At 31.8% G+C, this 25,316-nt stretch overlaps 1 protein-coding gene across 4 annotated transcripts in view; it reads right to left on the bottom strand.

Annotated features, from left to right (window-relative positions):
- LOC109608269 (potassium voltage-gated channel protein Shaw-like) overlaps positions 1-25,316 on the bottom strand; it is a 43,983-nt gene that overhangs the window by 15,087 nt on the left and 3,580 nt on the right. For all 4 annotated transcript variants that reach the window (XM_049963483.1, XM_020024688.2, XM_049963496.1 and 1 more), the window contains exons 2-3: positions 10,062-10,296; positions 8,432-8,564 (exon numbers count right to left, since the gene is read on the bottom strand). In XM_049963483.1, coding sequence (XP_049819440.1) covers positions 8,432-8,564; positions 10,062-10,255 — 327 coding nt within the window. In that variant the 5' untranslated portion in view covers positions 10,256-10,296. The remainder of the gene's footprint in view (positions 1-8,431; positions 8,565-10,061; positions 10,297-25,316) is intronic.

Raw genomic sequence — 25,316 nt, 5'->3', positions numbered from 1 at the left:
CTTGCTTTATATGAAATTGTTAATAAACGACTTTTAACGAACAAAACAACAATTATTAATAATTTAATTGAGACTTGTGAAGATCCAACCAAAATCCCCGAAACACTCTTTGTAATGGGTAATTTCAGATCTAAACAAAGAAATAAATATAGAAAATAAAAGGTCTTGAACAGGTAAGAAATTCGATAAACTTCGTTTAGAAAATGTAAAAAGACGAACTAAAAATAAAACATTTCCGGCTTCAGGTCCATCATCGTCCAAAGGACAATCATAACGCCATATTATCTATGATAAGTCCGGTATACTCCCAATAAATTTACGAACAACCAAGTTGCAAAACTTTTTTCATTCTTTTCTACATTATTATACTTGTATAATCATAGCAAAAAATTAATAAATTATTACGAGGAAACAGAAATGTTGATCAACAGCAGTACCAAATACAGAAGCACCCTCGAAAACTATACTAAAGTTTTAAAGTATCTTATTGACCTTAGAGACGAAAAAATAATCCTATTCAAAAACTCAGATAGAAATAAAAGAGGACTAGGATCTATTGTAAAACAAATTATATGGAAATATGGATGTAGAAGATAACCAAAAAATAAAAAATATTCTCGATTACATAAAACAAAATCAAGAAAATATAATACATAAATTTAATAACCAATTTTTAGTTAACATATATATCATTCGTAGTATCCACAGGATTATTGAAGATATTCAACGTAAGGAAAAATCTATTGCAAAAAATATATACTTAATAAAAAATTATTAAATGGTTCCCTTCTAAAAATATACAATGTTTTATGGGTAGAAAATAGACCTTCAATTATTTAACATCTTTATGAATATATTTCAGGATATTGAAAATTCTTTATCTTTTTGTATAATCTCCAAAGTTGAACTCATTAATGATCTCAACAGAATCACATAGTGTTACCCTAATAAATTACCTTTTTTATTGACAAGTCAAAACATCTATAAGTATCAATTAATTATTAAACCATCATCCCTGCTTTAAAATACATCTTGGAATCAGATTCCGATTTAATACCCCTTTCTAGCATCTGTGACCACCATAATGATCAGCATTATACTAGTAACATAAATACCACTTGCCAATCCGAAATTTTGAAAAATAAAAATATTGGCAATTGCCCTTATACTCAGTTAAAGAAGCAAAAACACGAGTTTATTCCCGAAATAAGTTTTTCCGAACACTGTAATGTTTATGGGAACTTTCAAGCACACATCGTAGAAATAGAAAAACATCCTCAAATTAACTTAAAACATTTGGAATTCACTAAATTATAAAATAATATCCACTGGACATTTACCACCTATTCGGAGCCACCTTCTCATAAGTTTTACAGCTATGTGTAGGAGTTTTCATCACAATAACATATTTTAAAAGAAGATCAATCAACTCAGAGGAGGCCAGTAACAACCTTCAGTCATCCAATTCAACTTCTGCGACGCCAAAATTTAACCTTCGCCGGAGTTAAAGGACTACGATGGGAGGAATTACACTGTACAAAACGATGACACCAGAATAAATCCGAGACCGCCTGGTCAGCACAATGGAGTTTATAAATTAGCATATTTTTAAAACGTCGATTGCGTTTTTCGCAAATAAAAGAGACACAGTCGGATTGGTCCTTTCCACTTTTCTTCTTAACTTGTAGTCTTAATTTACGTGTTGCAACTCACAAAATTATCTGTCTCCGATTTGACACATTTTTTTAATTCTCATAATATTATTCAACCTAATTTAATGTTTGGAGTCAAATAACCTTCTTATGTTTTTATTGAATATAATTATTAATTAATTGCACCATGTTTATCCGCTGAAATCAACGACCTAAATATTCAGTTTGTTCCATTGTGAAATGTTTAAAATCCGAAATTTACTTATTTCCTTAGCAACTTCCAATTATCTGCCTTTGACTTTTCCTCCACTGTTGTCGTTGCAATTAATATGGTTTTAAATTCTTACTATGAGTAAAACAAGTAAAGGGAAGATTTGTTTGTAAATTTAAACCGGTATTGTGCAGATAATTTTCATATGAATAATAAAAATAAATATATATTGTTGATTTCAATAGTTACTAGTATTGACAATCAAATGATATCATATTATAGTAAGAATTCTGTCTCGCTCACAGGTTTCGTGCTTATTCCCTTGACCATTTCCAGTGATTGAAATCGATTTTCCAAGAATTCTATAAATTCCTTTAAATCTGGAATTTCATTACTTGTATGACATTTCAGATATTGTTCATACAAGCAATTCGTATCGTTGTCTAATTTACCCTGGAGAATGTAGGTTATCAAGAAATCAGATGACCTGCTAATTATGCTCTAACTGTAGAAAGATTTAAATCTTTAGATAATGTATTTTCTCCGCGTTGGTAAGTTTATTGTTCATGTGGATAGATTTTACAAATAGATCGTTCGTTTCGGTTCAATTTTTAATTATAGTGTTTCCACTATACCCTTTTACAGATCTCCATTACTTGCCAATGTTTTATTGTATTAAAAATTGTTCATTTCAATATAATTTTCCAACAACTTAATTATTAGTTGGTCGATGAGAAGTCGATGGTTGTGTTACCAATTGTGGCATCGATCATTTCTTTGTTTCAGCCAGATAATAACCAAAATGCCAAAATTTTATATCGATAAAATTAAAGTCCGTCCATCAAAAGCAACGCAATCATTCCAGTGCCGCTCTAACACTTCAATACCACTTTTGTGGACGATTTATCTTTTGCCTCAAAATAGGCCTCAGTTTCAGCGATAATCTCTTCATTCGTGCGAAAATTCTTACCGACGACCATTTTTTCTGCAAACAGGTAGTAGTCGCTGGGAGACAAATCTGGCGAATATGGTGGATGTGGGAGCAATACGAAGTTCAATTCATGTAGTTTTGCCATTGTTTTGATTGATTTGTAACACGTGCGTCTTGATGAAACAGTTTTTTTACATATGCGGACGTTTCTTTGCAATTTCGGCCTTCAAATGCTTCAATAGTGCTATATAATATTCGCTGCTAATGGTAATCCCTTTTCGAGCCAATTGTTGTGCCTTCGGGCACTTTGGACGACGTTCACCAGTTGCTGTCCACTCCGATGACTGTTTTCATTCCGGAGTGAAGTGATGTATCCATGTTTCATCCATTGTTACATATCGACGCAAAAATTCCAAACAACGCTCAGAATCATCAACACGTTCTTGTTTTTGGTCAACAGTGAGCAAACTTGGCACTCACTTTGAACGACCACGATTGAAATCAGCAAACCAACGTTTTATTGTTGTTTCTGATGGAGCGGAGTCTCCATAACATTTTTCAAGCTATTGCTTCGCTTGAACGGTATTTTTTCCCATCAAGAAGCAGTGTAAAATTAAAATACGAAATTGTTTTTGATCCATTGTTTTGAACATAACAAAAGTAGCGTCATTCTTAACACAATAACTCACATATTAATTAATAGAATATCATGAAATTTTAACAGCTGTCTTTTGAAGGTTAGTACTAACTGAAAAAGAAGTGAATGAAATAAAATAATTTATGGCATTTATGTGTTAGCCCCGGGACTTTTCAGCCCATGTGTTATAAGGTCACTTTCGGTTACCTATTAGGGGTAGGATAAAAAGCGTTCCTAATCTTTAATAGTGCCTGGTGCACAGAGTTTATAGCGACTTAAACTAATTAACTGTAATATCGGTCTCAGTCTACCTGCCCCGACTCTGAGTTAAGAATAATATACTTGCTTGGATATTCCATACAATTTTGCAAAGTATGGTGCTAACTCAAAGCTACTTTATACGATTTTAATATTCATGACGGTCTCAATCTACTTATTCCGTCACGTTACCATCATAGGGACACATGATCATGTTGAAAACATGGCGAATGCGCACAAAAGAAATTCCACTTACCAAGAAAATAGGATGGTGTCGAGTACCTGTTAGCAAATTATCCTCACCATTTATGTAAACTGGCCTAACATTACAATTATTATGCTAGAACAAATTTGCTACCGGAGACCTAAATAATTTTTCGAATAAAATATACAATATGAAGTGTGACATAGCACTGGAAACTAACACTATGAAATAATATGACGTGTGACCCCTCATTCGACATGACAGAAAGGCGAATCCACCGTATTGATCACTTTTAATATTTTTCAAAAGGTTGAGGGTTGCATAATATTAAAATGTAATTGTCAAGTCTAATTTGTTTGTAATGTAACAATTGGTCAAAATAAGCACATTTAAAAGAAAGGAATGAAATGAAACGATAGATATATAAAATCAATGTTCAAAGAAATTCTTCGAAAAATTATTCAGCATCCACGTAGCGAATTTAGTCTGGTTACAATCTCCGTACATAATATCTGATATATGTAATATATGTTATGTGACATAATATGTGAAGGGAAAGACAAACTCCATTGTTGATTTCTCATTAATTTGCCAAATATGAATTTCTACATATCTGTGTCATCGTGACGTAGCTGTACCGTTCTCTAAGTGAACGGATTGTAAACAAAATTAGTTGAACATTTTACCTTTTTATTTTAATTTATTTTTTTATAAATAACGAAACAGATAAATGTTGTTTGTTACACAATGAGAGACTATAATAAAATTTTCTAAACTGGCGCAATGATTGAAATGATTTTTAAAATATGTCCAATAAGTCTAATACTGTCTAGTATTCTTTTTTTCATAAATTATTTTTTATTTTTAATTTTATAAACTGAAATCAATATATATATAATTATGGTGAATGCGCGCATACACTAAAAATATTATATTATTCTGAAAAAATCACATTTATATTTTAATTTACTTTTTTAAATAATAAAAAGAGATAACTTAATGAAATTTTTTAACTGGTGCATAACGCATATTAAAAATATGACGAGTAAACTAAAAATATTTTACTGTAAAATTTCCCATTTTCACATCGAATTTAATTTCCCCAATCGACATCATGAAACTCACTTTAATAAATGTTTGTAAAATGATAACCGTCGTTCATATTTTACAATAATAAAACATGCATGCACCAATTAAATATGACAAAGGCCATTTTCAAAATTACCAACCGATTTCACAAAAAAAAAAAAAAATAAAATAAATATGAACGTTTCATTGGCGAAACAAGAAACATCAGACGCGACGTTTACGTTTGTTCGGTCCGCGAGCAGCAAACGCCGTTTCGAATTATGATTCGTTCTCGAGTTCTATGACAATCGCGGGAAAAAGTCCTAGCAACCGTCACATTTTTGCCGCTATAAATCATCCGAGTTGTTTTTTGAGGACGCATCATAAATTCTGATTTTGCAATAAACAAAGAACGATAGTAGTTTCTGGAGAGTTTTGCATGGAATTGGTTTGTCAATTCGATTAGAGTTTGCATTTAACACAGTTCAATTGGCTCTATTAATTTTTATCTGATGTTTGACGTTTTTCAGGAATCCAGTTGGAACAAATTCAATATCAAACATTTAATATTAATTAAAAACGACGATTTACATTCGGACATGAAATTCACAATCAATTTTACGAATATAATTAAATAATGTTTCGGTGTGATTGTTGAAGTATCCATTAATTATATCCCAGTAAAATTAATTTGTTCATTTAATTATCCAGTTATTATTTTATGTTTTTTGCATATTTCACAATTTGTTTAGAAATGTGCACGTTTTATAATTAGCACAAGTATCCGAGAGTGAGGCAATACCCACATTTTATCGATTTTCAATCAAAGTTGATGAGGCGGAATGATTATTGTAAATATCGGCTTATAGATAACTGACTTTCATATGGATTTCATCATTGTGTGGAAAAATATTTTAATTAACGAACGAACAATGTATAAAATCAAAAACAAAGGATTCAGAATCACACAAATGATTGTTAAACTGATACATAAAATTAATATCAACAATATAATGTGATACAAAATTAATTATACAAATAACAACTGGGTTATACAAAATCATCAAAAATTTAGTAACAAAAGGATCTAAGCAAATTTATTTTATTAATGATTAAAATCATTATATTAATTTAATATGTATGAGAATAATTAATTTTGAATTATTGAAGGAAGGAAAGGACGAAAAAGTATTTTAATAACAAGTTTATTCCTTCGCTCAAACTTTTAATAAAAGAATTATTAAAAAAGAATACAAATTAATGGACATTAAAGAATATTCCCTAGAGAGAAAAATACATCTACTTTTATTATTATTTTTTAATAATAAAGAACGTTCAAATATTAAAATTTAAAATATGATTTTTGTTGTATTAAAATGTTATTTTTTTAATTAATTATAATTATTAAAAAAGAATATAAATTAATGGCTATTAAAGAATATTCCTTAGAGAAAAAATACATCTACTTTTATTATTATTTTTTTAATAATAAAGGACATTCAAATTCAAAATATGATTTTTGTTGTATTAAAATATTATTTTTTTAATTATAATTATTATAGACATTTTATGTACACAATTAAATACATAAAATTCAAATTGTATATTCATTAATTTTTCAGTTAAACTTTTCAATTGACATTTTGATTATTTTATTATCCATTATTATTTTTATTAAAAAGGATATTCCATATGATGGTTATATATGAGAAACTTTCCCTTGGTTTTAAAAAATATTCAAAAGTAAACTAATATTGGTAATTTAAATATACCCTAGGGTGGGTCAAAAGAATCGACTATTTTTTTAACTTCCGACTAATCTTAGTTTTTCATTTTTTCTTCAGTCCCATATGACGAAATCTATTTCTCGCCATTATCTAATCGTACATAAAATTTCTATTTACATTTTTTGTAAAAAATTGAACTTTCTACAAAAAAGATATCTTACAATATTTTCATAATTCTTTCTGTTTAGATATCGGAGGTCAATGTTGGAATGTTTTTCATTTATGCTTAAATGTATAAATATATAATATATAATTTTATAACGACTTCTCTCGGGTCTACTTTTAGGGTTCCCAACTCCAGAAACCTTGAATAGGTTTTCGAAACTTCACCCTACCGTTTGTGCAATTTGCCTCTGCTACATGCCTTGTTCTGACAGAGCAATAATTCTTCCCCTCTGGACTTCTGGTATCCCACCATAATTAAAATAAAATTTGGTAAAATAAGTATGTTCACTTCACTGCTACTGTCATTATTCACTAATAATGGGTGATTCTATATAACTTTGGTTATATATATATATATATATATATATATATATATATATATATATATATATATATGTATATGTAATTAAATTTTACCCCCATTTCAGTTTGAAACAATTTTGGCGATAACAGTCTCACTTAGAAGGTTGTAAGTTTTGCTGTGCTTTTTGCGTCACAAACAAACTTGTCGTGTAGATGTAGGTGGTAGGCCACCTTGTAGAGATTTGTTATCTTAGGTACCATCGTCAATATCATAATCGCATTTATTATTTACCGAATTTATAGAAAAATATTAGTTTACGGTTCTCCAGTAGTGAGAATACAGATATGTTTTATTCCCTGGTCAGTCTTTAAATAGATACGTGATTGTTGCGACGCTGAAAATACAGATATTTTCTCCCAAATACATCTTCATTCAAATATCTCTAGAATATTGACACTTTGCTCTATTCCATTTATCGTAAAGGTCCAAGAACCAAATGAAAGACAGGGCTAGGAGAAACAATTTTAAATAGAGATTGCTGTTCCACCTAAACAAGTTTAAAATGTTTTCTGTGAAAAAGGATATCATATCTGTAATTGTCAGATTCATGTCCTAACAAGCGAACACTATCATTGGTTACAACTGACACAACCTTAACAGAACCATAACTTCAGAAGTTCGATTGGCTCTATTAATTTTTATCTGATGTTTGGCCTTTTTCCGAAATCAAATTGGAACAAATTCAATATCAAACATTTAATATTAATTAAAAATGACGATTTTCATTCGGACATGAAATTCTCAATCAATTTTACGAACTTACACAACTTTAGCAGAGCCATAACTTCAGAAGTTAAAACCTGTTGACTAAGGAGCGCCGTTTTACAAGAGAATGTATTTTAAATAACGATAATGGACGAAAGTGGTTTCATCGAAATCTTATAAGACGGAAGTGTAATAATTATTTATATATTGATTTTTATATTATTTCTATTTTATAATAAAATATAAAAAAATCCTTTTCAACATAAAAACAATGCAAAAGAAAGTCGGGTCCCGTAAATCTGCATCGCCTCATTTTATAGTATTATAAATACGCTTGAGTTTAATTGGAATAAGACAGCTCTCCCGCAAATTTTGGAATTGGAGAAATCGTTAAAGGCACACGTACAATTGTAAAATTTGGAAGGTACATAAGTGTCCCGCCACTCACCTGCGTGTCCCGATGGACGCTGTACGTGCTCCAGCAACACGGCTCGACCTGGTTCGAGTCCAGGCCCCAGAACTCCAGTTCCTCCTCGAACAATGGACCGCATACGTTCGTCGGATAATGCAGCTTGCCCGTTCTGAAAATTCGATAAATTAACATCCGATCATTAAAATGATAATATAATTACAATTGTTGTTAGCTTTTGAATATGTTCGGTTTTAATTAAGGGATGAGTGTGTGGGATGTACGTCGCATTAATTAAAAGTTTTTGTCGCATATCAGACTCCCGTTCGGTAGACTTCTTTGGCAAAGTTTGAGGAAAGTGGATTTGAATATACTTTGGGACATTCCATGTCTCTTGAACGTTTGTAATTTTGTTAAAGTTGAGCTCTGGATAATAATTTTATCTTAACCACTATAAAAGTTTGAGCATAATATAAATTAATAGACTAACGTAATATTTATTAAATAATGTATATTAATTTTATTACAATTATTTATAAATTTTTAAGTTAATGAAAATGTGAAATTTTACCTAAAATGTAACCAATTAATATCTGGAATGCCTCCGAAATTTAAGAAACAGCCGCATTTAAGACTTTATTAACAAAACACAAACATGTAACTTCAATGTTATTAATTTACGGGCGACGTATTTCAATTGAGTTGTGCAAGGCTATATTAAAATTAATTAAGAACACATCTCGCCTCAATAAAATCTGCCACCCACTCGTAAAACCTTAGAGAAAATATATACATGTAAACTTCAATTATTCACAATTACATTATTTACAATTGTGGTAAAAAAATAAGATTCCGATTAACAAACCTAGGTTAATTATTGCCATTTTCCTCCCCAAAAGCAATTCACCTTTGAGTTAACATTAAATTAATCCCTTTGATCTACGCCAGCTCATATCCTTTATTACAAAACCGTACACATATCGATTTGTAGACGAAACAACAGTTACTTTTGAACATTAAATAAATTATGACGCGAGATTTCAGCTCAGCCTCCGGTCCATATCTCATAAATATGGAACGGTGATCCCTGGCAAAACGACAGCCGCCTGGAAAATGGCCAGGAACGGATTTATAACGTAGACATTTTTAAACATTTATTACGGATCCTGTTTTTATTTAAAACATTACACATTTTTGACTTAACAAGATAGTAAGACACGCGATCATTTCCAACCCATTTCGGTTATTACAGTCGACCATCCCACCTGAGATCGTATAATCTGTTTAGCTTCCTTAATCCTCAAGACGTATATCACAAACGCGATTACAAAAGGTTAATTGAGTCGGATCAGGTTTTCAATAACAATTAAACAAAAAATCTTTCATTTTTAATTTATTATATATTGAATATATAAAAAATAAATCTGATCTATACGAAGAAGGTATTGATTTCGGAGTGAAAAATATTGTTCCCGCAGTCCCAGAAAGTAATAAAGTGAAAGGAATATCGATGCGGAGGCTTTCCTGCAGTGGTTTTTCGACAGACGTCTGAAAGCCTCCGTCAGTTTCCCAATTATTGCAGGTAGCCGGCAATCGAAAAGTAAAAAATCAACTTACTCTCGAGGATTTATTTTATTGGTCTGGAAAATAATTTCAAAAACTTTCTCACCTGTAGTAATTAAGTATTTGCGCGAACACTCCTGGGTGCCTGTCAAAGAAGTACTCGTTGAGGATGGGATCGTAGTTTGCCAACGCTTCGGTTAGCCTCGAAAGCCTCGTGGCTGGAATCTTCTTCAATGTCGCCTTGTATGTCTCATAGCGAATACCGCCAACGTTCAATATTATCCGATTCTCCCCATCCATAACTCCATTGCAAGCTCAAACTTCCGTATATACCTTGAGTTCTGCAAGAAACAAAATCGAATTAAAGAATTTTAATGTCTTAATAATCGAGTTTGAATCGTAATTGCTCGAGAACATCTTTCGATCAGACGACGTTAAGTTTGCATGAAAAATTGTCCTTAACCAATGGAGAAGACACTGTTAATTCCCCAACAAAAAGATATATTGCAATTGCCGTTATGTTTCTGCTAGTTATTGGCGCAGATTCGAAGGGTTCGGTAATTGATTAAAGTGACTGCAAGAGGCGACTGATAAAAACTGTATCGTGTATTATAAATGGGGCTTTTAATGTCTGTGTATTTCACGACCGACGACACATTCATTAACGGGTTTAATAAAATTATGGCGACGAGTAAAATATGCATAATGTTTTGGCATTGCGCCATTGTGCTAAGGGTTGTGAGAGACATGAAAAATTGGCGTGTAACGAGCTTCGGTTTTCGTTAAATTTACATTAACCGTGGGCAAAAAAGTTTGCTATTATGTCGAAAATTCATTAAAGAAACGGAGCAATGAAGTCATGTTTTTAAAATGTCAAGATAAGACTTTGAATATCAGCTTAAGAGATTAAACGGCTTTATGGAGTTCTATACAGAATTTTTCACTTTATATTTTGTTTGATTATTACAAAAATTATTTATTTATGATATAAAATCTCTTATGTTCTTTTAACTTGAATTAATTTTTCTATGTAACGATCTGTTCATAATTCATTGCATGACGGGACTTTTCTTCCTGTACAAATTCTCTCAATTTTACTTTTTTTTCTTTTATATTGTTTTAATATTCATAAGTGTAGTAAAAATTATCTCATCAAATTATTTTTTTTTTAATTTCTAATTTTAATTAATCTAACACAATCTAATCTAATTAACTTAATCCAATTAAAACAACTAAAGAATGAAATTATAATAATTTAATGAATATACGGGGTGATATCACTATGAAATTTTGAAAGCAAATATAATGTATTATTTTTCTATAATATTTTCAGTGTTTTATCAAATCCTGAATACTGTTGTATGTATGAATTTTACGTAAAATTTTCAATATAGTGCATTTTGCATAGTTTTCTTAACTTCATTTGTTTTAGACAGTTTTAATGACTAACTAACACATGGACTGAAAAACCCTAGGCCTAACACATTGATGGTGCTAGTTTTATTGCATTCACCTCTTTTTCAGTTAGTACTAACCTTCAAAAGACAGCTGTTAAAATTTCATGATATTCTATTAATTAGTTTGTGAGTTATTGTGATAAGAGTGACGCTACTTTTGTTATTTTCATAACAATGGATCAAAAACAATTTCGCGTTTTAATTTTACACTGCTTCTTGGTGGGAAAAAATACCTTTCAAGTGAAGCAATGGCTTGAAAAATGTCCATGAGAAATAACAATAAAACGTTGGTTTGCTGATTTCAAACGTGGTCGTAGAGACACCGATGATGCAGAACGCAGTAGACGTCCAAATAAGGCGGTAACACCAGAAAACATCAAAAAAATACACAAAATCGTTTTGAATGATCAAAAAGTGAAGTTGCGTGAGTTAGCTGACACCATAAAGATATCAAAAGAACGTGTTGGCTTTATATTGCATGAGCATTTGACTACGAGACAGCTCTGTTCAAAGTGGGTGCCTCGTTTGCTCATTGTTGACCAAAAACAAGAAATTGTTGTTGATTCTGAACAGTGTTTGGCCATGTTTCAATGTAACAAACCGGAATTTTTGCGTCGATATGTGACAATGGATGAAATATGTATCAATCACTTCACTCCGGAATCAAAACGATCGTCATCTGAGTGGACAGCAACTGGTGAACCTCGTCCAAGGGGACTGGAAAGGTTATGGCCTCGATATTTTGGGATGTGCGTGGTGTAATATTTATCGACTATCTTGAGTAGGGAAATACCATCAACAGTGAATATTCTATATATATATATATATATATATATATATATAATATTAGGCCGAAATTGTAAAGAAATGACCGCATATGGCAAAGAAAAAAAATTTGTTTTTCAGAACAACGCACCGTGTCACAAGTCAATCAAAACAATGACAAAACTACACATCCACCGTATTCGCCAGATTTGGCTCCCAACAACTAGTGGCTGTTCGCAGACCTCAAAAAATTGCTCGCCGATAAGAAATTTCGCACAAATGAAGAGGTTATCGCTGAAAATAAGGCCTATTTTGAGGCAAAAGATAAATCGTTCTACAAAAGTGGTATTGAAATGTTAGGGCGGCGCTGGAATGATTGCGTTGCTCTTGATGGAGATTACATTTATGAATAAAGCTAATTTTGAACATTTTCTTTGTTAGGCCCGGGACTTTTCAGCCCATGTGTTATACTCTCCATGTTACCAAAAAAAAATATAATTTTGAGCGTAAACTGTGATTGGTTATGTTTTTTCCTATTTTAAAAGTCAATGATTTTCTTATCTAGTCAATTTATTATTTTTCGAAAATGAAAATTAAATTCTCAAAACACATTTGTGACAACATATATTTATCAAATATTTGTTTGTTTAATATTAATTTTAGATAGACTGATAAAAACTTTTTATAATATTTCTATTTGAAATAAGGAAATTGTGGGAATTTCAAATAGTAAAATAATAAAGTTATGGTTGTAAAGTTAAAGTTAAAAATAAATTCATGATCAAATTGAAAATTTTAATAAGAAAATTCACCAAACCTTTTATTCAGTAAACAAACATTTGAAACACAAACAGAAAACCTCGAACGGAACAAAGCTTGTACGACTCTAAATCGCGTGTAATTCGTACAAAATACACCGTCCCCGAAATTAATTTTCGGTTCACGTAATCAGAAATAATGGATGAACGGTGTCCAATTAGTGATATTGCCAATAAACTTCCCCAAATTTAACTATTGAAAAACGTTAACAAAACAAATGCCAAACAGTAAATAATGAACGAAATTGATGTCTTATCTTCGACCCCATCATTTTGGAAAAACACTGGAAACATTTCGCAGATGTTCCACTCGGCTATATTATTAATTATTTACCCCGCAATCTGGCCACAGTTGCGACATGTTTAGTTAATAAATAGGAATCGATTTGGATTGTATAGAAAATATTTAACCACGCCCATCGAGCATTCAGTCCTGGTTCACCGTCAACTTACTCGTACAGTAATTGTTGCATTGGAAGTGGTCAAAAAAGAACTCGTAGGAATTGAATAAAATTTGATTGAGCGTTAAGAGTGGACGATTTAACATAACTACCTCGGTGGTTGGTTTTGGAGAACGGTATGTGAGAACGACCTACTTCAGACACCCCGACACATTTTCATCCCCATACAGGCTAATAACGGAGTTGAAAGGCGTCAGCGTTATCCATTGTCCGAAGGGTCCAAAACCTCTGGAAAAGTGCACTCGATGTTGGCAAAATAAAATTTTATTAGAGTGGCGGAAAACAAGGCTCCAGGGGCTGAGTATATTTCTCGCTAATTAGAAACTTTGAGGTACAATGGAACTTGTTACCGTCTCGGCAATAAAATGATTATATGTTTCATTTACAATAGCCTACAGTTGGCCGAACTCTCGGTACAACGAGTGAAAACTCGCACATGTTTAGACTGTAATGTAAACACACTACCGGTAAATATTTTAACATTTCAAATTAATACGTCGACTCACTTTTATCTTTGTTCTTTAAAGAATACCGTGTTTAATGAATCTGCATGGAATTAACGAGGTAAAAATAATTGCAACGCAAAATTTAAGCGTTGTAAACAAACCGTTCGTACTATAACTCAATCCTGTCGGAATAATTGCATTCAAATCAGTTTTAACCAGTCTTTCCTTATTTAATCAGTTCGAGCTTTTAATAAAAGAAACTTCCATTCAACTAAAAACTCATATTGAATTCGAAAAACGTTGTTTGACTTGTTCCATTCCTTTCATCCGCTTTTACTATAATAAAAATATTACAAATCAATCAATCAGACAATCAATCTTTCAAATGTGTTGATTGATTTTAGAAATATTAACTTATGACGTTTCTTTTGCGGTGAATTATTACGGAATATTTGTATTGCGAGGAGTACGTCTCAGGAGTGATATCCTTTACTCCTGTAAAACCAACAAATGCGGGGATTAAATAATAAATGGACATACGGCCCAGATTGCTTGCAGCGAGATCGTTCTTCTTATTCATCCAGACGAATTATTTGTTATCTGTCCCAATCATAAAATTTATAAAAGAAACTATCTAAACATGATATTCAAATTGTTAAATATTAAAAGGGAAATAAACATAATTCTAAAATAAATATACATATTTTTCTTTTACAGTGATGTTTATCTAAATAAGAACTTCACTAAAATTAAGAAATGATCGATTACTTTCCGTATATCTTAATTTTTTTCACATATCAAATGTTATAGAAATGTAACCAACTCTTTCAGATACTTTATTATATGTCGAATTCAAAATTTTAATATTCAAAACATTTAATAAATTATTATTAATTAGTTAAATTGATATTTATTATTAACTATTATTTGTTTTTTTTTGTTAAATAACATAAATATTAAATTTTTAATATATTATAATAAATATTATTACTTATTAAAATATATTAAACAAATTATTCATTTTTGATTATATCTTATTAATGACTCTCAAATTAGATATTTACAAATTTAAAATGTTTCATATAAGAAATATTTCTAATATATTTTAATAATAATTTAATTATTCTAATTCTTTCAAAAATTTGATTTCTACTTTATTTATTTTATTCATTTAATATTTTACTAATTATATATTCATAAACTTATATTTTAACATATTCATATTCACATAATCTAATTATTTATGTTAATAACATATTTAACATTTTTATATCGAATACAGGACTTTATCATTTAAAACTCTTAATAAAATATTATTAATTATTCAAATTATTAATTATTACTAACTATTATTTATTTTTTATTAAAATTATAATTATATAATAAAGCAAGATCAACAGAGCTTTGGACAGGAAAACAAAAACGCTTGTTGTTCACGACACTTTTATCAGCGCATTTGGCATAAATCAAAAAATAAACGAACTCAGTGTGTTGGTGAGTACCATAAAACGAAGACTAAAAGAAGCTGGTCTCTATGGTAGAAAACCAGCAAATGAGTTTTTTTGCAGGTGAACAGACAGAACTAGACAGATGGGCAATGGAAAACAATTTTGTTTTTCTGGGTTTGGCAAGGACCCACTGGTTAAGTTAGATAGGATAATGGATCGTTTTGTGTATAGTGACATTCTGTAGAATAATATGTATCCATTTGATGAAGGTAACATCTGTTTAAAGTGAACCTTCCAGCACGACAACGATCCGAAACACACGTCTAAGTTAGTTAAAGAATGGTTCGCTTCTCATGGAGTAAGTGTCATGTCTTGGCCAGCCCAAAGCCCAGACGTCAATCCAATGGAAAACCTTTAAGAAGAAATTGATCGAAAATCCATGCATGCAAAAAGACTGTCAAATATGAATAAACTCTACGAAGAAGTTCAAAATCACTCGAAAGCAATTTTGAACGATAATATTGAAAAGCTACAAAAATCAATGAAGAAAAGGTGTTTAGAAGTTATTAAAAATAATGGATTAGCTACTAGATTCTAAATAAAAGAAGGCTAAATGTACGTAAGGTTGTTTTATTTTAAAGTTGCTCTACTTTTGACCCTTGAATATTATTCAAATATTAATAAATACCTAACTAAACCCACTAATAAACAATTATACTACTATATTGTTTTTATCAAACATACTGCATAACTGACAATAATATGGAAATTTATCAAATCAAAATTTATGATATAGCGATAGTGTACGTAAGGCGTCCACCTACTATGAAATTTTACCTTGTGTCTGATATAATAATATAAATATCGTGAAATTTTAAAAAATGTAGTGCTTTCCTATGTGGAACAAAATTTGCTTATACTATGGACATTTCAGCAGGACAACGACCCCAAACATCCAGATCAATCAATAAGAAAGTTGTTTGAATAAAATTCAATTACTGTTTTGCAGTGACCGTCATATAGTCCCAACTTGAATCCAATCGAATAGATAATTTAACAATTTGAGTGAATTATAGGGATTATGACAGGGAGTTCGAGAAGTTTGGTATTCCATCCTTGTACGCATGTCGTCGATTTACTGTGTCGTTACCTGGAAAATGTCAAAAAGTTGTTCAAAATATAATATTATATATTATAATTTTTTATTGAATAATAAATTTTATTTTATTTACATATTTTAATTTGAAATTTTTAATTATATTTAAATAATGTGTTAATTTAATAAAAAATAAACTTATCATTTATTTATTTACTAACATAGTCTTGTTGAACTTTATTCTTTGTCTCCATTGCACATTTTGTGTTTTAATTTCTGCAACATGATATATTAATAAGTGTGTCAAATAAATATGATAATACCTCGAGACAACTTTCGCACAAATATTAACTCGATCACATTAGAAAACAGTTTGATGTGTCCTCGCGCTAATCAAATGCTAATTTCCCTGAGATCATTTCCAAATATTTGACAGTTAAATTCGCCTGTAATGTTGTGGATGTTTATGTCGAGTGCTGAGTAAACTTAATTAAAATTTGCATATTCCGCTTTCAAAATTTAAACGCTTTAATTAATTTATGGATTATATATTTGCTGTCCGCATTAAAAACATATCGAATGTTTTCATGTCATTTCAACAAACTCTACATATTTACGCTTTTTTCAAGCGAGTTCATGTTTGTTCTGTTCCTTATGTCCCTTTCTTCTGTGGTCGTATCCCTCATAAGTGCCCGTCTATACCCAAATAAGTGTGTATTCAATACCGGTTTACGTTTATCCCTGTTCAAAAGGATTTCTTTTCCCAATTTATCATATTGAGAACATCGAACAACACTCGAATGATTGGCTGTATTGGTACTGTGATCGATTCTGCAAATATAAAATTTCAATTCGGCTCTCTTTTGTATACCAATATTATTAAACCAGATTTTAGCTCAAGTTCAATTTGATTGCTCCATATGATACAGAAACGTTTTATATGAATTGACACTGGAGTCTATATCATATTTTATGATTATACCTATAAAAAACCACCACCAGGATAATAAGTAAACGTTTCATAAATATTAAGATAGCACGAATAATGCGGAAGTTTGGAAAAGACAAGCCCTAAACATGACACATTACCTCGTTAGGAAGATTACACCAGCCGTTCAACCCCGTGCTCATTACGTGGCCCAACAATGCATATCTAACAGGTCCAGAGAAGGTTTTCAAACAATTTTTAAACCAGCATTCTGCAGCGAACAGATTGTCGGAGGCCCGGAAGTTTGTTTGGCAGCCGGAGTCACACTACCGGAACAATTTGGATGCAGCTTCTTGAAACGGACTTAATACTTCTTGTTTTACTTATGTCACTTGTGAATTACTTAATTATAACGACTGCGACTTTAGTAATTATTTTAACGACAACTAAAACAACTTAAATTTAAACTGGTAAAAATGTGTACAATGCTGAAACCAATTGTATTATTTGAGATGAATCAAGCATAACGCAATATGATTATTCTAATTCTAATCCGATTGCGCAGTTTCAAGCCGATAAACAATTTATGGAGATATAGTATATTGATTAAACTAATGCCCAAAATACAAAGTCGGGCTAAATAATTCATAATATTACACCATAATGCACTTAATAAATTTATGTTATAACTTAGTTGGGGATTAACAGGTCGATACTCAATGTTCACCCTCGAGGGTCAGTTTATCTTTTCCTTTATTTAAAAATGAGTTGCGAACATTTTTTGCTTTAAGTATTAAGGATGTCTTGCTTATGAAACCGTGCCTGAGGCTACGACCCTTGAAACTTAGTTGTTAATAAAGTCCTTTAAGTAATTTAAAACTCATTCAATCTGTCATTTTATTTGAATGGAGCTGATTTAGTGCAGTATCGGTTTTGCGAGTTGTTTAGCAGTTCGGGGGATTCACCGGATTGCATGGAAACTTTTCAGTTTCGCCAAAGTTCAGGAGTGAAGTGCCGCTATTTCGCTAAACATATATTATTCAAAACATCCGTGCGAGGAACTTGTACGATTGTGGAACTATGCCATGAGAGTTAATTGTTTTTTCTGCAGAAAAGTCTCGTGCATGCATTTTCGCTTATCTGCAACAATATTCAAGCTACATAACTCAAAGAAGTTTTCGGCAATCTCTATTTTTAAAAATGCCGCAACATTAAACCCGATGATATTTATGGGGACAAGGAAAATTTGCCAAAAGTTTTATCCTGTATTTGTTTGCTTTCATATAAGTTTGCACGTTCAATTTTTCAATAAACATACAATTATTAGGGATGTTATGAATTTTATATTAATCAGGTCTTTAGAAGCAGTTTCAATGAAAATCTCATGATAACTTCTACCCTGAAAACTACTCGATCCTTTCACAGTTTGAAAGTCACATTCAACAACAAAATCGAAAGTTGCGCACTACGAAATTTCTTAATCATCCGCCTGTTGAATCGTTCATTTGGTCCTCGTTTAATTAAAATCCACTTTTGATATCCTATGTCAAAAGGTTCCTGCATTTTTTATTCATTAGCTCAAAATTGATTACTCATTGCAAATTAATTGTTTGTTAGGACAAACGCATCTGCGCACAGTTGGGCAATTAATCATCCTGTTTATAAAACATAGACCTGAATGAATAATGGCTACGGTATACAAAACAGGACTAAATAGATTAACGTTAGGAATGTGCCGCAAGGTTCGTCCCCGGAGTCCCAGTAACGGATGATTAAATCTAACGTTAGATAAAAGCCTGATGCTTTATTTATCCTCGATTTGAATATATAAATATGAAGTAGATTACGAAATTATATTTTATGGACAGAATTTAAATTTACCTCCATTCCATTATTTTCCATTACACAATGCCTCCGATATAAAAAGACGGCTTATTTACCCTTAGAGGGAGCGAATTTGTTGTTTTTTAGCCCGGTAACAAAACAGAACGGGATGTTATCAAATATTTAGAAAGGCTTGTCTAATGGAGTATTGGATGTTTTGTTTGGATCTTGCGATAATTTCTTCGTACTGTGTTTACACTGAAAATTAATTAAATGGAGGTAAAAAATTCCTAATAATATCCGAATAATTCTGCACGATGATCAGAGATCACGTTTCACTTAACATTTGTATAGCAAAAATTTTTTTGTATGTGTAGAACTTTTCTAGAAGTTATTAACACTGTAATCCCATGTCCACTAATAATCCTGTAAGAAACTTTCGGTATGACTTCGGGGAGTCGGTTGTACGGTAAATCTCATTTCTGAAGCTATTTTGATTTGGGTTGCGTTCAATATTGATAAGATTAACCGCGAGTTTGGCCACATCTGATAAACCTCATCTTCTTTATACAAAATGGTCCGGATTTCAGATAACAGATGAACATTAAATCATTGTGCTGTGTTTAGAAAGGATTATACTGAATAACAGTTACAATTTAAAGCTTATTTGACTGTTAATTAAATAATACAAATATTCAACCGACAGATGTTTAAAACATTTTACTATTTAACAGTGTAAAGCTTTCGTTTCAATGACTCATAATGTATATGAATATAAACAAACACAATGTCTGCTTTCTTTTCCATCAAACGGTGTCCATCATTCACTTCTAATATTTACGTAATTTTTAATAGATCCGCAAGTAAAATATATTCAGCAATAAATCATAAACAAAGCATTTCTGGCATTGATACTTTTACGAAATGATTATTTTTGTGTTCAAAGTTACGATTTGTTTGAACTTAAACAATCGCCCATTCTGTTATAGAACTCGGATCTATTAATACACTCAATAATCTATTTCGTTATGTTTATTAACTCATTCATCGTTTGTTACGTTTCAAGGAACGCACAATTTTAATAGTAATTAATACCCATAGAACACACAAGGTGTCAGCACTACTATTAGTAGATCAGTATGCAACCACGTTGACACACAATAATTAAGGAGACTTTAACAACGTATGTAACATTTAAATTGAACAGTTTTATAAAGGAGACGCCGCAAGAAATTCGATTTACGAAATTAAACTGCCCGAAGCCGATGCAGTTCGACGTATAATTGAATTCTGGTCTGAATCCACCGCTGATTACAGAACGTCGAATGGATGCAAATTTTCCTTTCACAAATTAACCCCCTGCAAGGTGATCAAAATGTACCGGATAAGAATTATCGACGATTTTTTGTTGCACTCATTCCAGTTTATGACCAGAAGTGTTTCATTCCCGAGAATCGCATCGTTGAAGTGCGCGACGTTGCACATTACCTGTGTAGTCACCTGCACAGACTTTCCCCAGGGGAAATTTGCCGGCGCTTTATGCTTTTTCCGCACCGTTATGTTTCGTCTAAAAAAAACGGCCGGCTCAGTTTTCTAATGTTCATTAAAACTAATCGGGGCCGTTTCTGGGAATTAATACATCATTATTTGGGATATTCGTCGCCGGATTAAAAACAAAATTCTCAACTTGTCGTTTATATGACCATTTACGTATTCCATTGAATGGCCCTGAGTTTATAATAACTGAGCACATTTGCGGAATTAAGGGGATCAAAACTGGTGAGTCGTGTGTTAGAACTTAGAGTTAATGGGTTTATTTTGACTGTTTATGTTTTTCTGCGAGTCGCGCGGGTTGATTTCTGGAAAGCAGCGGATTAAACGACGACTGAATCTATCAAGAACAGTTGGGATGATGTAAGGAGCAACTAAATTACATAATGGCAAACGCAAATTCAACGGGAGTAAAACAATTCAGTTTCGTTTTAAAGGATGCTCTCTTTTAATTTTCTACTATAAATACAAAATCGATGGCAAAACCGCAGCAGGTTATTCAGGTCAAATTTTCCCGACCCAAGTATTTACAATAGGATTTTGATGAATGCGATTTAATTAAACAATACGTCTGGGTTTATTGGATAAATATTAATAAAACATTGTTCACAAAATCATCATGTCAAAACACAGATAAAACAATTCGCCAAACATACAAACAATTAAAACTAATCCCAGTTACAATGCTCAAAGCACTCACGTTTGGAATACACAATCTGAGTCTTCTCCTTAAACGGATCCGAAATTAATTCCCTAAATCTAGTCTTATTGCAATTCCGTATTTAAATACGCATTTATTTCGATGGATCGAAAACAAAGGCCGAAGCAAATGCAGTTTAGTTGGATTATTGAATCATTGTCCGAATTTACTAACAAGCAGCCAAATCAATTTAGTCACAAACTAATATAAATTCTCAACTTTATCAAATTTTACAGGCGATTATATATAGATGGCGGTAGGAAGGATGTACAATTTATAGGCAATCAAAGGTACATCTGCAATGCATTTGCATCTTTCGGCCATTTTGTAGAAAGAAATGTAGTTCACAATTAGCCTTTTTCCATGATTGGAAAGAGTGTATTTTCTCAAGTAGCAATTTGTCGTGTAAATTGGATAACTTAGTTATATCAAATTAGGACTTGCCAATTAGTCAATGCAACACTATTCGGATTCGTGCAATTTATCCAATTACTGGAACAAGTCTATTAATCGACTAATAAACCAATCAATACCGTTGTTATTCGTATGCAGTCGTGTATTTTCAGTTATTGACGGACGCTGGTGACATGTTACGTCGGCTTAAAGCGAGAGATTTCTCTTTTTTCCGGGTGGGTTTTTAAAGACAACGCAACAAGTTGAAGTAATGCAATAAAGGTTCCGAAATAATCCAATATCCTTTCGCTGAATCAGTCCGTTTTATTTTCATTATTCGCTAACATTGGCCAAGATTGCCCAAAACTTCTTCCAGAAAAACTTTATTGTTTTAAAGGATATTTCTGAAATGTTTTCATTGTTTAATTGGGCAAAGACGAGTTTTTTTTTATATCGTTTAGAAACAAGTGTTAGGCGGATGTTATATGACGAACGATGTGAAATGGCGCAACAACCCGAACAAGCAAAGCTCGGAGGCAGTTTAAACTAGAATTTATTATTATAATTATTAGATTTAATTAAATTATAATGTAATTAACAAAAATTTGCAACTTTTCCTCCTTTTATGCCAATTAAATTTAAAGCTAATAAATATACAGCCATCATTCCAAAATCCATAAACAAATAAAATATTGTATTTTTGTTAACATGGGAATGAAAAGCTGTTCCATTAGTTAATTAAACATATGCACAATTGCAAAGTAAGTTTTATAATTACTCAAAACAAACGCATCGCATATTTCACCATTAAAACAAGCGTTGCAACTTTTTCCACGGCATTATTAAATTTTCCCGCCGCGATTTATCATGAAACTTTCCGTCGTGTAATGTTTTCCAGGTAAATTAGCATCGTAGTTTTTAATCGTCATTGTTTCCTGAAGCAACTTCGTCCCTTGCGAATGAAACTTTAACAAATGCATCGTAATTCATATGATTTAAATTAATTAGACACGTGCCCGTGGGATTTGTTTGAATGGTACAATGTCTTGGTTATCAATATGCATTGCGCCACACGGTTTAATCATTGATGTGCCCCAAATTTATGCATCAAATGTTCATATTAATCCGTAAATCTCATTGTGTTTAACTTAGTAATTTGCAACTATAAGATGTAATAAACAGATGATGGATCTAGTTTCTGGTAATAGTGTATGAGGTATGTTAACAAATTTCTAGTGACAAATCCTGTGGAGTGCGGTCCTGCGGGAAAGTCTAAAACGGGACACTTGCCGTCTTCAAATGTCTTTAAATATGTGGTAAAAGGAAATCTTATTAAAGTGGAACGAGCTTTAAGGACAATTTATATACATATGATGTCATCTCATTAATTTTATCCGTGGAGGGAAAGACAGAATCAGCATATTTAAACACTCGACGTTTCGACCCAGTTTCGCATGTAATGGAAATTGTGTAATTATTCCAGGAGACCGGATTAATTTTGCGGTTTGTGTGTATTTTACCGTTGGAGGTGCCACAAGTAGTAGCGTAAAATATTTATGGGGTTTATGCAAGTATAACATCAAAATATCAAGAAATGTAGCTTAATAAATTTCGGATAGTTTTGGATACGATAATGAACCACTAGGATCTAACATAAATTTCTTCAATCCGGTTATAAAACGGACTTAAAAGCATATGTTCAATAAAATTGCACTTCCCTGTTCTTGATACGTCAATTTTGCAACACACCGTCATAAAATTCAATTACCGAACTGCAGATCCATAAAACGTAAGTGCATGTAATTTTTTATCGAAAAAACCTATTAAATGCGTTGCCATTAGAATTAAAATCAATTTATATTCGTGTGGTGGAATTTTACGTTGCATCGAGCGATAAACAAATTAAAATACAAATTAAATATTGATTTGTGCAAATTAATAAACCGACTGGAGGAAAAATTTAATAACAGTTAAAAAACGTTTCACAGTGAAATTTAATTACCGTTGTCGATACTGAATTTTTGTTGTGCGGTATAAAAAGCCGATTGATCCAAACTTATCGTCGGAACGTTCAAACTTTATATAACCAGCATCTTTGAATCCTCTCGTGTATTACACACTCCACTCCGAACTTCATAAGCTGAATATTTGTCGTCGAATTTCCCGGCGAATTTATGCATGTAAAAGCTTTTCCTCCGTTTGATCCATTCTAAACCGTTTCAGTTTCAATCATCGAATTATAATTTTAAAACAATTCTGAAACCGTCCTTTTGCGTTGAGGTTAACTGACGCCGTCATCTCGCCCCGATATGTCCGCTTAAATAAATCACGGAGAAATTTAATTCCAGGACAAAGGATTCCGGAAATGATCTCGGCGTCCTTCAATTACGACCGCACGACCGTATTTTTCATGTGAGATCACGGTGTGATCTTTCAAGTCTCCAACTTGGCTAAAACCGAAACAGTACTTCAAATTGTTAGTGGAAGCTTTCATATTCACAGTGAAATTTATTTTTAAAAAATCTATTAAAATAAAAAGTATAAGTAGACTTTTCAAAATACATAAAAATAACAAAGTAATCATCATCATTTTCCCGCTGAAAAATAAATCAAAGGACTCTTTATCCGGTCATTTACGAGCAGATATTTTTCACCGTGATCCTGATTTGTGACCAACATGAAAAAATTGAGCTTGTTGCCACAGACACCTTTACATAATTTATAACCGCAATAATTTCGTGCAGGCTTTCTCTCAGATCCCAGTTTTCCAAGGTAAATAAACAACTCAAAGGAAATATTCCCAGTTAATTAAGGTATGTAATTAATTATTCCCGAATTTTGGCCAGTTTTGTATACGTACTGACTTTGGTTTAACATAGCTTTGTCTGGAACGTTTCAGTTTTATTCCATTGTTCGGAATTGAACTTGGAAGTGAAATTTTAACAAAAGCATAAAATGAATTAATTAACCTTAGGTCGAAAATTATTTGTAATTAAAAATCGCACGATAAGTTAATAAGAATCCTTTGAATGTTGTCCCTGTTTAAGTTAATAAGAAATTAATGCAGATTCGGGACGAGATTATTCTTTCTGAAAAACCACAATTATCTTTATCGCAGCGTCTCACGGCTCTATTGTCCCGAAATCCCCTTTTAATTAAAAATGTATGAATCAACCATTTTCTTAGCTGGAAAACAAGGGCCAAGTAGTAATTAAAAATTAATTCGCTCATCACCATAAAAAACAATTTCTGTGTCAGTTCTATTAATGTTAAGACAACAATATCGATTTCCATCTCCGATTATTGAGACTCCAAAGAGATTAAAAGCGAATTACGCTCCATACTACACAGGTATTAATCCAAATGAAATACTGTCCAAACCCCCGAATTGTGGGGGCGACTTCACGCCCCTTCGCCGTTTACATTCGACACTGCAACTGTGGCCGTCGTGAAATCGTTTATCGTGATTTAACA

Source organism: Aethina tumida, chromosome 1 (assembly GCF_024364675.1).
Source record: "Aethina tumida isolate Nest 87 chromosome 1, icAetTumi1.1, whole genome shotgun sequence".
Taxonomy (NCBI): Eukaryota; Metazoa; Arthropoda; class Insecta; order Coleoptera; family Nitidulidae; genus Aethina; species Aethina tumida.
This window is presented reverse-complemented; position numbering and strand designations above follow the sequence as displayed.